Source organism: Loxodonta africana, chromosome 2, assembly GCF_030014295.1.
Source record: "Loxodonta africana isolate mLoxAfr1 chromosome 2, mLoxAfr1.hap2, whole genome shotgun sequence".
NCBI classification, from domain to species: domain Eukaryota; kingdom Metazoa; phylum Chordata; class Mammalia; order Proboscidea; family Elephantidae; genus Loxodonta; species Loxodonta africana.
Genome location: NC_087343.1, coordinates 161,161,102 through 161,174,918, shown reverse-complemented (window position 1 = coordinate 161,174,918; position 13,817 = coordinate 161,161,102). Strand labels below are relative to the sequence as shown.

The 13,817-nt window shown below is 43.9% G+C and overlaps 1 protein-coding gene across 2 annotated transcripts in view; it reads left to right on the top strand.

Moving 5' to 3' along the window:
- DPYSL3 (dihydropyrimidinase like 3) overlaps positions 1-13,817 on the top strand; it is a 149,908-nt gene that overhangs the window by 66,692 nt on the left and 69,399 nt on the right. Inside the window, exon 1 of one of the 2 annotated variants that reach the window (XM_010591597.2) lies at positions 8,338-8,460. The exons of the other annotated variant lie outside the window; for it this stretch is intronic. Coding sequence (XP_010589899.2) covers positions 8,422-8,460 — 39 coding nt within the window. The 5' untranslated portion in view covers positions 8,338-8,421. Of the gene's footprint in view, positions 1-8,337; positions 8,461-13,817 lie in introns of those variants that run through there. 2 annotated transcript variants of the gene reach the window in all.

Sequence of the window (13,817 nt, the reverse complement as noted above, 5' to 3'; positions counted from 1 at the left end):
AGTAGATTGTAAAGTCCTTCTTCCTAGTCTGTCTTAGCCTGGAATCTCCACTGAAACCTGCCTACTATAGGTGACCCTGCTGATACTTGAAATACTGGTGGCATAGTTTCCAGCATCACAGCAACGTGCATGCCACCACAGTATGACAAACATTGTCAGACGAGTAGAAGGTCAGCAGAAAAGAGGAAGACCCTCAAAGAGATGGGTAGACACAGTGGCCACAATAATGGGCTCAAACATAGCAAGAATTGTGAGAATGGCGCAGGGCTAGGCAGTGTTTCGTTCTGTCGTACATAGGGTCGCTAGGAGTCAGAACCCACTCAATGGCACACAACAACAAAAACTGAAGGGAGGAGTAACCTGAATGGTACATACGGCTAACACGTTTGGCTGCTGACCCAAAGGTTGGAGGTTGGAGTCCACCCAGAGATGTCTCAAAGAAAGAAAGGTCTACTTCTGAAAAATCAGCCATTGAAAACTCTGTGGAACTATATGGGATCAAATTGACAACAACAAGTCAAAACGTTAGATAGGAAGCTTAGGGGGCAGTGAGTTTATGTTAATGGGGGAAGAACAATTTGGAAAAAGAAGATAAGAATGGTTGTACAACTTGAAGAATGTAATCAATGTCACTGAATTGTACACGTGGAAATTGTTGAATTTGTGTATGTTCTACTGTGTATATTTTCAACAACAACAACAAAAGAAATAATATAAATCATTAACAAAACAAAAACAAAACCCATGGAGCGGAACTCTACTCTGACACACATGGTGGTTGCCACATGATGGAATCAACGCCAGGGCAACGTTTTTTCTTTCTTTGTTTTAACTGCAGGGAATCCTCAGTGCTGCAGAATAATCTTACTTTATTTTACTACTCACTTTACTCTCCTAGAAAATGATTTCATACTAACTCTTCTCCCTTCTAACTTCCAGTACTTTTGCTCCTAGACTGTCAGATAGTGGCAGAGAAAATTGTTGTTTTTAGGTGCCGCCGGTTCAGTTCCAACTCCTAGCAACCCCGTATACAACAGAATAAAACACACAGCCTGGTCCTGAGCCATCCTCAGAACTGTTGCCATGTTTGAGCCCATTGTTGCAGCCACTGTCAGTCCATCTTGTTGAGGGTCTTCCTCTTTTTCGCTGACCCTCTGCTTTACCAAGCATGATGTTCTTCTCCAGGGATCAGCCCCTCCTGATAACACGTCCAAAGTATGTAAGATGAACTCTCTCCATCCTCGCTTCCAAGGAGCACTCTGGCTGTACTTCTTCTAAGACAGGCTTATTTGTTCTTCTGGAAGCCAACACTGTAATTCAAAGGCATCAATTCTTCTTTGGTCTTCCTTACTCATTGTCCAGCTTCCACATGCACATGAGATGATTGAAAATACCATGGCTTGGGTCTGGCACACCTTTGTCCTCAAAATGACGTCTTTGCTTTTTAACACTTTAAAGAGATCTTTTGCAGCAGATTTGCCCAATGCAATACATCATTTGATTTCTGGACTGCCGCTTCCATGGGTGTTGATTTTGGATCCAAGTACAATGAAATCCTTGACAATGCCAATCTTTTCTCCATTAATCATTATGTTGCTTATTGGTCGAGTTGTGACGATTTTTGTTTAACCCATACTGAAAGCCATAGTCTTTGATCTTCATCAGTAAGTGCTTCAAGTCCTCTTTGCTTTCAGTAAGCAAGGTAGTGTCATCTCCAGATTGCAGGTTTTTATTGAGTCTTCCTCCAGTCTCGATGCTGTGTTCTTCTTCATATAGTCCAGCTTCTCGAATTATTTGTTGAGCATACAGATTGAATAAATATGGTGAAAGGATACAACTCTGATGCATGCCTTTCCTGACTTTAAACCACACAGTATCCCCTTGTTCTGTTTTATGACAGCCTCTTGATCTATGTACAGGTTCCACATGAGCACAATTAAGTGTTCTAGAATTCCCATTCTTAGAAATACTGTTTATAATTTGTTATGATCCACACAGTCAAATGCCTTTGTGTGGTCAATAAAACACATGTAAAGATCTCTCTGGCGTTCTCTGTTTTAAGCCAAAATTCGTCAGACATCAGCAGTGATATCCCTCAGTCCATGTCCTCTTCTGAATCTGGCTGGACTTTCTGGCAGTTCCCTGTTGATGCACTGCAGCAATTGTTTTTAAATTATCTTCAGCAAAATTTTACTTGTGTGTGATATTAATGATATTGTTTGATAACTTCTGCATTCTGTCAGATCACCTTTCTTTGGAATGAGGACATATATGGATCTCTTTCAGTCAGTTGGCCAAGTGGCTGTATTTCAAATTTCTTGCCATAGATGAGTGAGCACCTCTAACAAACAGTGCATTAATTTGTTGAAACATCTGAATTGATATTCTGTCAATTGCTGGAGACTTGTTTTTTGCCAGTGCTTTCCGTGCAGCTTGGAATTCTTCAAAAAAAAAAAAATTACAAAAACTCCCTTTATGACATTTACCCAGCTACCTGCCTGTGCCAATACACTCTTCAGCTACTGTGGAGGGACCGTTCTTGCTCCTGGCTAAGGACAAACTCTCCATTTGGGCACCGTCTTTTCTCTTGAAGAACTTTGACATAGCAATCGCCCGCCTCTCTCCTGCATCATGAAGTTTCCTCTTTATTGCATCAGTCCTCTTGGCACACAACCATGTCATTATTTCTTCTGTATTAGATTCCACTTTCTCTGCTAAGTACTGCTCTATTTATCTGTCCCCTTTTACAGTAAAATGCTTTGAAAGTGTTGTGATTTTCCACTTCCATTTTCTCTTGAAAACACTCCATTCAGGTCTTATCACAACTCCATCAAAGCTGCTCTGACACACATAGTAGGTACTCAGTAAATATTAGTTGAATGAGTTAATGTATCTACACACACACACACACACACATACACTCTCAGACAAAACAAAACAGCCTGAGGTAGGTATTAATTACTGATTTTATTGACCTTGGCAGTGTTTTAATCCATGGTCAATTCTCAGTTCTCAACTTCCTTGACCTCCCAATAGAACGTAACAAAGTGAACACATTCTCTTCTCCTTGGAATATTTTTGTTACTTGGTTTTCAGAACACCATACTCTCATGGTGTTCCCTGTGTCTTACTGGCCACTCTCTATTTCTTTTCCTGGTTGCTCTTCTCTCCTCAGGATGCATACTTATCTTAGATCTCTTTATCCACACCTACTTCCTTGGTCATCTCATCCAACATTAAATGCCCCTATGTGCTGACTACTCCTAAATTTACATTTCCAGCCCATATTTTCCCCAGAGTTCCAATCTCAAACATTCACCTGTCCTTTCAACATTTCACTTGGATATTTAATAGAAATGTCCACAAACATATTCCTGACCTTCATCCCCAATTCCATTCCTCCCTCAATTTTCTCTCAGTAAAATGCACCTTCATTCTTTGAATTGCTTAGGCCAAAAGATTTAGTGTGCTCTGTAGTTCTTTTTCTCACACCCTAATCAAATCCATCAGCAAATGCTGTTGGCTGTACCTTGAAATATATTCAATACCTCCCCATTTCTTACTGCTTCCACTATTACCATTGGATCCAAGCTACCATCGTATCACCTGGTCTTCCTTGACTCCTGGATGTAAAATTCCAGCTCACCCTGAACACCTTTAAATGACTCTCATCTCCCATCCCTACTTTATTATCCATAATGCACTTATCTCTATTTTAAATATTATATATTTTAATGTTTTATTTGTGACTCATGCCTTTCCCTAGAATGTAAAATTCATAAGTACAGAGACTTTTGTCTGTTTTTTTCAAATATTCTTATCTCTATTTCCTAGGTACCCATGGTAGGCACTCAATAAATATCAGTTAAGCACATTAACAAATCATCACAAAACAATGTAAGGTAGGTATTAAGACATTTTAGAGATGAGGAAACTGAAGCTCAGAAAGTCTAATCTGCCAAAGATCAAAGAAGTAGAAAGTAGCTGAATTGGAATACGGACCCAGGTCTCTTTCACTTCCAAGTCCAGATCTTTAATCAGTATATAACATAATAGTCCATAATTTCCACTGTGAACTCAAAAACAGCTATTTATTTAGTTATGTCAGAAATTTTCCAAATTAACACAGAGCTTCTGGTCTTCTCCGTAAGCTTTGCTGGCAGCTCCTTTCAAAGCTACAGTTTTAATCAGTGCTCAGGTACCATATCCATTCTACTGAGCCATCATTCTTTAGCCCATACGTTGCCTTGGAATTTTCTGACTCTATCATATAAGCAAAGTGATCTCTCACTATTTTGAATTCAGCTATTCTGAAATCTAGAATCAGGAAGCTCTAAGAAGCCTTAGAGAAGCAAAAATAGATGTTCTTAAATCCAGATTCTAACCATATGCCTTTTAGTTATAGTAAAGCCCTTATTCTGCCTGTTTATTCTCTCATCAAACACAATTAAAAAAATCTTGTATTAATTCACTTAATAATTATTGAACAATATCTACAGGCAAGGCCCTATTTCAGGTGCTCAGGACACAGCAGTGAATAAAACATACAAATTCTCTGCCCTCAAGGAGCTTACCTTCTGGTGAGGGAGAGAAGGACAATACACCATTAGTAATAGGTGGTGAAAATCTCCGTAAAGAAAGACAAAGCAGGGAAGGAAGCTAACACAGGACAGGTGGTTCTATTTTGAATACATAAAGGGTCGTCGGAATCAACTCGACAGCACTGGGTTTGGTTTTCGTTTTTTTTTTTTTTTTAAGTGTGTAATATAAACTCTGTGAGATCTGGGACTTACTCTGTGAGATCTGGGACTTACTATTATTCACTTCTGTAACACTAAAACACCCACTGCCGTTAGTTGATTTTGACTCATAGTGACCATGTAGGGCGGAGTAGAATTGCCCGATAGGGTTTCCAAAGAGCGGCTGGTGGATTCGAACTGCCGACCTTTTGGTTAGCAGCCAAATGCGTAACCACTGCGCCACTAGGTGCTCCTTCTGTAACACTTGCACCTAGAAAAATAATAGTACAAAGTAAGCACACAATAAATTTTGTGTGAATATAGTGAGAATAAACAAATGAATAACTGATGGCGAAGGAGGCTACTACAGCAGTCCAGGTGAGAGACGATAGTGCCTAGGCACAGGGAGAAGCTTTGCAGATGGAGAGATGGGATCATTGTCTGGATACATTTAAAAGAGAGAACCAGTCGCATTTGCTGATAGATTGGATATGGTGTGTTAGAGAAGGAAAGAAGTCAAGGATGATGACAAACCTTTGGTGTGAGCAACTAGAAGAAAGTATCCATTGACTAAGGTGTGGAAATTTGCAGATGTAGGTTTGGTGGCAAAAATTAAGCTTCTTTGGGACCGTAAATCAAGTCTCTGTGTTTTCATCTGTCTCCCTCGACGTCTCTTTTCTTTCACGTTTCCTGAGATCCAGAAAGCTAAGCACAGCAGCGTATCCAAGGAAAACCATTCAGAGTCACTCTACTGTAGAAAACATCCATACTGGTTCCACCCCTCTCTCCTTTGGCCAGACACAGAGGCATCCTGTGTTGATGGCTGCCTTTCTTCTTCCTTGGAATCCACGCATAGCCAAGGAAAGCTTTTTCCTTCAAATTCATCTTAAACTCTTTATTTTGAATTAAGCAAGAGAAGGATGTTTGAAAGAGGAAAGGGGGAAGAAATAGTGTTTGTTGTACATTTCTGGTGATGCCAACAGCTTGAACTGATTAGCTGGTTATTATGCATTCCTGTGCATGGCTTGTCACAGCAGTCTGAGCCAGGGCTAAACATCACAATTCTTATATGGTATGGCCTCTTGCCTGCAAACCTGACCTCAAAGGATTTAACCAAGTCTTGTAATTGGAAACAATACACACACACAATCACCAAATGATTGAAAATATGGTATAAATCTATTTAATAGAGAACGTTCTGGATTATAATGACAGTAACACAGGAGATAATTAGGGTGCAAGAAAGCCAAAGAAACTGATGCAATTTAAGAAAAAAAAAAAAAAGAAGGCAGTGATATTTCTTTAGGATTGTAAAAGTCCCTACATATTTTTGCTTTTCATAAGAAACTCTTTAGCAAGATCCCTTCCGAAGGCTTTGGGCAGTGAAATCTATGGGAAGGGTACAGAGAGAGAACTCTGCAGTAATTCTCCTCTTACTAGGCTCTAAATTTAATCCTGCTCATTTGCATGCCAGTCTCCCAGAATGCTTTGTAATTTCACAACTGGTGGCTAGTGGTCTCAGCATTTATCCTTTAAAGAACAAAGCAAAATGTTTAGGGAGTGCCTCCAGCTTCGATCTTTATTTTTTTCCCCTGTGCTTTGCAAAGAGTACAGGGAGGTGACCTTTGCCTGGCATTCATTCTCCTTGCCAGAGGATCAGACAGATGTAGTGGAGACGGCTATGGACTTTCCCTGTGAAGACTGCATTCAGTTCCCTTACCCATGAATAACCAGAAGCCTGGATTAATTTACTTGAGGAGGAGGGTGTTTAAGGGGACCTTAGTCTGTCCTTTGATTGTATGAGCAGGCTGGTTTATTTCAGATTTCTGGGAAGCCCAAGCTGGAGTATTTTCTACACCCTCTTTGTGTGGAGGCCCTACAAAGCTTTTCTGTTGCAAAGTGAGTCTTCAGTTTAAATGCAGAAATGTTTAGAAATGCAGTCCGTGGCCAGCCTTATAGAAAACTACATTCAAGATTCCTAACATAGACCTAGCCATGCTTAGTGATATATACAGAATTTCTGTTTAGTAAGGTATTAGGGAAACCCTGGTGGCATAGTAAGAGCTACAGCTATTAAAGGAAAGGTTGGCAGTTTGATTCCACCAGGCGCTCCTTGGAAACCATATGGGGCAGTTCTACTCTGTCCTATATGGTCACTGTGAGTCAGAATCAGCTCAATGACAACGGGTTTGGCGTTAAGGTTGACGTTTGGGGGTTGCAGGTGGTATGAGACTTTTCTTGAGACTGTTTTTTGTCATTTTAGCATAGCAAGACACCTTTTTTTTTTGGTTATTACTAAAATAGTATGTTTGGGATTACTGTATTTTCCAGAACAGATGAGGAAACTCCCCAACCCCAACCACCACCCGGACCCCACCCACAGTGGCTCCTCCAAATATGTCTCCCTCCCTTGGCGCTTTGATTGTAGCTTGTAATCAAAGGACAATATATTCTAGAGCTGAAAGGCCATGGTTTTGCTTCTAATAACATATTAACCTTTGTCTATCAGCCCTAGCTAAAGTAAACTCAAGATTTTTAGCAGTGCACGTGGTCACTGCCGAGAGCACACACGGAATCCATGGCTGCACGCCAGTAACAGTCCAAGGCTTTTGCCTTCCTACACAGGTGTTTTCTACTTTTTTCCTCACACAGCAGCATTCATGTTTTTTCATCTATTCTGAGGGGCAGGCTGTGTAGTTTCTTTGAAAATTATTATTTTGAGAATATTTTTAAAATACAGAGAATGGTTGATGTTAACTGTCACCGTGCGCCCCACAGCCCTCCAAGAGTGAATAATTGCTTACATTTTCTGATACGGATTTTCACACTTTCGGGATGCCAGCGGGCCGGCCAGGCTGCACGCACGAAGTCTGCCCAGTTCTCGGCTTCCTAAGGGATTGCACCCGCTGTTTACACACCCAGCGACCAGCAGAGGCAGCGCCCAGCTCTTTACTCTGTAACAAAGGCGGTGGCCGCCGCATCAAGCCAGCACGATGGCGGAGGAGAGCGAGTTCCGGGAAGGAAGTCCGGAGCCATCTCCTTTCTGAACAGAGGGTGGTGATGGTGGGAAATCACACAAGGAGCTGGTCAGAGGCATTGGCGCGTGGCCAGGCTTGGCTCGCGAGGCCAGGAGGGCGATGCTGGTACTTCTTTTCCGACACCCAGGCTGCAACATCCCCACCCCGAAAAGTCCCTGGCGCCCCCTGGTGGCTGTGGAGCAGGCTAGCTAGGCCACACTCCAAAGTCCAAAAAAAAAAAAGGAAGAAAAAGAAAAAGTGGGTGAGGCAGATGCAAAGCGGAAAATCAATAGGGATAAGAGAGAAGAGGGAGGAGTCGCGGATCAGCCATTCTTGTCTTTCGGGGTCCCAGCTGGCACCGCAAAAGAAGAAGAAGGAAAAAAAAAAAAAAAAACCCACCCGGGCGTGAACGCAAGTGGAGGAGGGTGTGTGTGGCGGGGGGGGGTCGGGGGTGAAAAGAGGACCAGGGAGATTTACTATTGTCTCTGGCAGCCGCCGCGGGAGCTGGGAGGGGGGCGGAGGCGAGAGGAGGCGGTGGCCGCGGCCAGCGCACCATTCGCTCCACCTGATCGCGGGACGCTGTGCGCTGAGGAAGGCGCGGGCGAGCAGGAGCAGGAGCAGAGGAAGGAGGGAGGGAGGCAGCTGCTGCAACCTCCGCCGCCACCATGTCCTATCAAGGCAAGAAGAACATCCCGAGGATCACGGTGAGTCCGGGCGTCCGGCACCGCTGCTTTTTTTTCCTTCTTTCGCTCGCTGGCCCACGCGCGGGCGAGGGCAGCTTTGACCCCACCGGCTTCCCTGGCCCAGTCCCCGGGGAGGGACCGAGACCCGGGGGTCCGGGTGGTGGAGAGTGGCGAGTGGCGGTCAGTCTAGCCGGCGCGGCAGGCGCCAGAGAGACGCGCGACCCAGGGGCTTGCGGAAAACAAAACAAAGAGGAAATCCAAACAGTGGCGCGGAGAACTTTGGTTATTTATCCTCCTTTCCTACCACTGGGTAGTTCCCAAATAACACAGAGCTCCTGCCCCTCCCTGGACCCCGCGCCGCCTGGGATGTTCGTGTGCGCGGTCCCCGGCTGAGGTGCGCTTTTTGTTTAAGGCTCCTTTCGGCGGGAGGTTTACAGAGAAATGACACCTTTCCTCTGGAGTACTTGGCAGTTCGACCGCGCCCCTCTCCTAGCTCCAGCCCCGGAGCTCTGCGCCTCCCCTCCCCAAGCCGCGAGGCTTATAGGGTGTCTAGACCATCGCCCTCGCTGTGTCCCCTTCTTGTCTGCATTCACCCCAATTCATATTTCTGTGTGTCATATTCGGGACTGGACAGGTAATGTGGCTGCAGCGAGAATGGTCATATATTTTACATTTTTCAAGGTATCCCCCCCGCCCCGCCCCAATCCCAAGAAAAGGCTGAGTGTTTAGAGCAGATTTTAGTTTGGGGTCGCAGGCACACGCTGTGTGTATGCCGGGTCCAACTGCCATTGTGTGCAAGACCGAGCCTCCCTCAGCCCGCTGGTGTCAGAAGCGCTGGGTGTGCGCCTAGGGCGGGGTGGAGAGGGGACGTGCCATAACCAGGTACATCTTCAGCTGCGCCCCGCAAGGCGAGCTTTTGGGCAAAAAATAGCCCCGCCCCGGCCCCAGATTCCACGGGAATGCCCTGAAGATATGTCCCCAGTTGCAGGGATATATGACAGGCTGAGATGGGCATTAAAAAATAACACTGACATTTGTTAGTTTAGCACCAAGTCGTGCAATTATGCTTTGTCTATAGTGAATTTGATTAAACCTTTGTGGCCTTGTGTGTGTGTGTGTAGTGGAGGAATGGGTGGTTACTCCATCTTTGCAAGGCGAACAAAGGAAATGATCCGCTGGCCCCGGGAGGCTCAGCAGCTGCCCTAGGGCAGAGCTCTGTCTACTACTGTAGTTAAATTTGCCAGGCTTTGCTGTGGATGTGAGTCTGTTTGCACTTGTTCCGTTATTCCTGGAACACACTGCGTTTGTGATTGCCGCGCAGGACCATGCCCTCCGCAGGCAGGAAGGAGCCACTCCTGCCTTTAGTTCACTTTATTGCCCAGTGGTTTATTTCTCTTAGATTTTCATGCCTCTTTCAGGCACCTGAGCCACACTGCCTGCAAATGCACACCACCCCTACCTGCTCTCCAGCTGGTCCCAGGGAAGAAACGCTCCCCAGGAGGAGGAGTTGGGCTGGGCAGGGACCCTTTTGCTAGGTAGGTAGAGGCAGTTGGGTTCAAATTGGTCAATATCTTGACTACATATTGAAGAAACATTGTGGGGCATTTACAACACACAGAATTTTCTCAATGCCAGTTGTCTTTGCAAAGAGCCATAGAAGGTGTTACCAAAAGCAAAACAAAATGATGATTGGGATACAAGCTCAATTTTTGTATCTGTTTCCCTAAGGAACTTACCCGCATGAGGCATGCTGCATAGATGCTGCTGTGCTTTGCATCCAGTGTGCATTTGACTGTATGGGATAGGCAGAGAATGGATTTTTTCCCCTCTTGTCTTAAGACTGCTATGGTTTTTCTTATTAACTCAGCCTGTGATATGGCATCAAGGGCCACGCCCATTCTTCTAGGTATCCTTCAGACCACCTTTAAGGACATATAAAGAAATTCAGCCTTAATGACTTGCCTTAGTAGCCTCAGTAAATGCTGCTGAGCCCAAATCCTAGGGCCAGGCTTGCCAGGGGTTCCTTTTGTTTCTGTTTGGATGTCCTCCCTGGGGTACATCTTTCATTCTCAGTGTGGCTTCCATCCTTTCTCTCTGAGCATGGGGCGTGGTGCTGCATAGCAGCCTCTGCTTAGGTGCCTTTGCTTAGGAGCAGTGGCTGTGTCTCCTGCAGCTGTGACGAGAGTGGATGGTGGTTGTAAATTTCTTCAAGCCAGGTTGCCTTGTATTCATTGTTAAAACTGGGAGGGGGGTTGCGGGGGGTAAGCAGAAAGGAAGGACATGGCAGGAGGAGGGTGTTGGTCTTTGGGGACAAGGAATCCATTTGTAGATTTTTCTCCTGCTTTGTGCTTGTATTTCCATGAGCAAGGATTCTAATTCAGAAGAAAATATGCTGATATGTTTTCATGCCTGTTGATGATTGTGGTTACTACATACTATAAGGATTGTTATACCCTTTGTAGATATCATTAAAAATGTAAAAATATGAACACAGATACACCTATATAGAAAATATGATTAAAAATCTGAATATAACACCTATCCTTTACAGTCAACTTATACATTTTTTAATGGCAAGGTTATTCCTCTCTGTGAAGGATGCCCCACCCAGCAGCTAAAAAAAAAAAAAAAAAAAAAAGGTGTCACTAAATCTGAACACTGATGGAGCCATCTTTCTTGGTCTTGTACCCCTTGCCTTTCCAGGTACTACCCACTGCCATCATGTTTAGACCACAGTAGGGTTTTTTTTTTTTTTCCTTTCCTTCTACTTATTTTTGCTGCTCTCCTGAGAATAAAGCATCCTTACTACCTATGCTTACCAGTTTCCTGGAGGAATGATTTCTCATCACTGGAAGGAACTGGCTGCAGCTTTCCCTGTGAGCATCTCAGGTCTTAGGTCTTTATTGTTCCTTCTCTCGTAGTTTCTTGTGGATACCTGTCCTGCCTCAACAATAGCCCTGGCTTCCATTTGTCAGAAACTGGCAGTTTTGAATGGGTTTGCAGATCAGGGCAGGAACCTTGTATTCTCGTTCATCTCTGTCTCCACTGTCTAGCACACAGTACCTGACACATAAATGCCTGATGATTATCAGTTAAATGAGTGAAAGAAAAGTTGTTTGTAATAATGGGTCACATTTAAACCTGTTGAGATAAAGTCTATTCTGACTAATGGTGACCTCATGTGTTACAAGATAGAGCTACTCCGTAGGGTTTTCTTGGCTGTAATCCCGTAAAGGTATCCAGTTTATAGGAGTTCCTGGGTGGTACAGATGGTTAAGTGGTCCACTACTAGCCAAAACTTTGGTGGTTCGAACTCACCCAGAGGCTCCTTGGGAGACAGTCCTGTTAATCAGCTTCTGAAAGGTCACAACCTTGAAAAACCCTATGGAGCAGTTCTGCTCTACACACATGGCGTTGCCATGAGTTGAAATTGACTCAAGGGCAACTAACAACTAACAAATGACAGTCTTTATAGAAGCAGATTTTCAGGGCTTTCTTCTGCAGAGCTGTTGGGTGGATTTGAACCACCAACCTTTAGGTTAGTAATGGAATGCCAACTGTGCCACCTAGGGAACCCAAGGACCCTTATCTCACATTTACTGAGTGTTGTGCCAGGCGTTGTGCTTTGTGCCTTACATGAATTGTTTCATTTAATCCTTGAACCAACACTGTCTGAGAGGTGGTATAGTTATTTCCATTTTATATACTTAAAAAAAAAAAAAGAAAATCAAAAGCATTTGTCCAGAGTCAGGATTTAAATCTACACACTTGACTGAAGTCAAGGTGCATGCTCCTCACCCCAACACCCCTCTTCGTGCCCCTGCTTCCACCCTCACTATTACTTGGCGTTGGTAGAGAAAATGGTTTAGAAAAATCACTGAGACTGTCTCCGCTGCTGGTAGAACCTGTAAAGCATATTTTCCGGCCACTACCAACAAATCCCATAACATGGTCCCTCTTCCCTTTTATGTTAAATAAATGTAATAAGTTTTTTTTTTTTTTTGGATGATGGCTACTGTATCAGTGGTGCGGGTAGAAGTGGTGACTGCGACAACATTGTTTTCCTCTAATAGAAACTACATCTGGAGCTGACCACAGGCGCGGGCAGGGCTCTATCATTTAGGTTCCAGTGCTTTATAGGTGTTTTCTTATTACAGCCTCTGCAGAAACCAATTTTACAGGTAAGGAAATTGAAACATAGGTAGGTGAAATCAGTTACCCAGAGTCACACAGTCAGAGTTTTGGGGCAAAGCTGCAAATCAAACCCAGGTCTTATCTGACGTCAAAGTCTAAGCTCCCCTGGTACAGCGGCCACCTCCCAGAGGCACAGGCTGCTGAGATTATGAAAGGTGTGGAGTAGGAGATTCAGAATTCCCTCCAGCAGACAAATTACAGAGAACTGGCTTTTTGCAAATACTTACTGGATTTTTATAAATACTATCTTGCAGATTGCAGATAATGCATTTCTACTGCAGTGGAGGTTGGAGAGTGTGTGTGTGTGTGTGTGTGTGTGTATGCAAGAGAGATGCTTAGAAATGCCAGTGGGGATTGCTAACATGCTCTGATAGGAATACAACCTGGTAAATTCAGTCTAGGGCATTTAGCCCTGTACTCAAAGCTCCGTGATCTCTCCTAAAGGATGTGATTATGAGAGTTGTAGGTTCCATGGGTTTTGTTCAGTTTTGTTTTGTTTTGGAGGGGAAGTGAAGGGGCCTTTATGAACTGGAGGAATACCCAGTTAAGCTTGGGGCTTGAAGAGAACGTGGCAAAAGGTCAAGTCTGCATTACTCTTGATTCAGTAGGTGCCATTTTGGACTGGGAGACAAATACTAGGAGATGAAGGACTAGGGTTTGGGAGACCAAAAGAAAATGAGTCACCTCAACACAGCTTTATATGTGTAAGGTATCTTAAAAGGGAGATTCCAGAGGCTAAGACAGAGAAAAATATCAGACATGGAGGATGGAAAGCATCTTAGATTTCTGCCTGCAGAAATCTCAGCACAGGCTCTTTATATTTTGAGCAGGGCGGCGGTGATTTTCAGCCAGCTTATTCATTTTTCTCAATCACTAGCAGAATACCCCAGGTGTGTAAAGAGCTCTGAATCTTAGTAGCTGTGACACAGTCAGCTGGGCACTTGGGGGAATTCTAGAGAAATAGCTTCTCTGAGAGAATTCAAGTCTACGTGGCAAAACTATCAGTTTATACATAAAAATTCTCCCTGTTTATCTCACTGGGCTGTTGAAAGGCTCAGAGGAGGTCATGACCAGGAAAGTGGTCTGTGAACCCTGGATGTATTCAAGATGATACACACTGTTATTATAAAATCTCAGCTGCTTTGGAATGTGGAAATTAGTAAAGGGAGACTTGACAAAGAGAT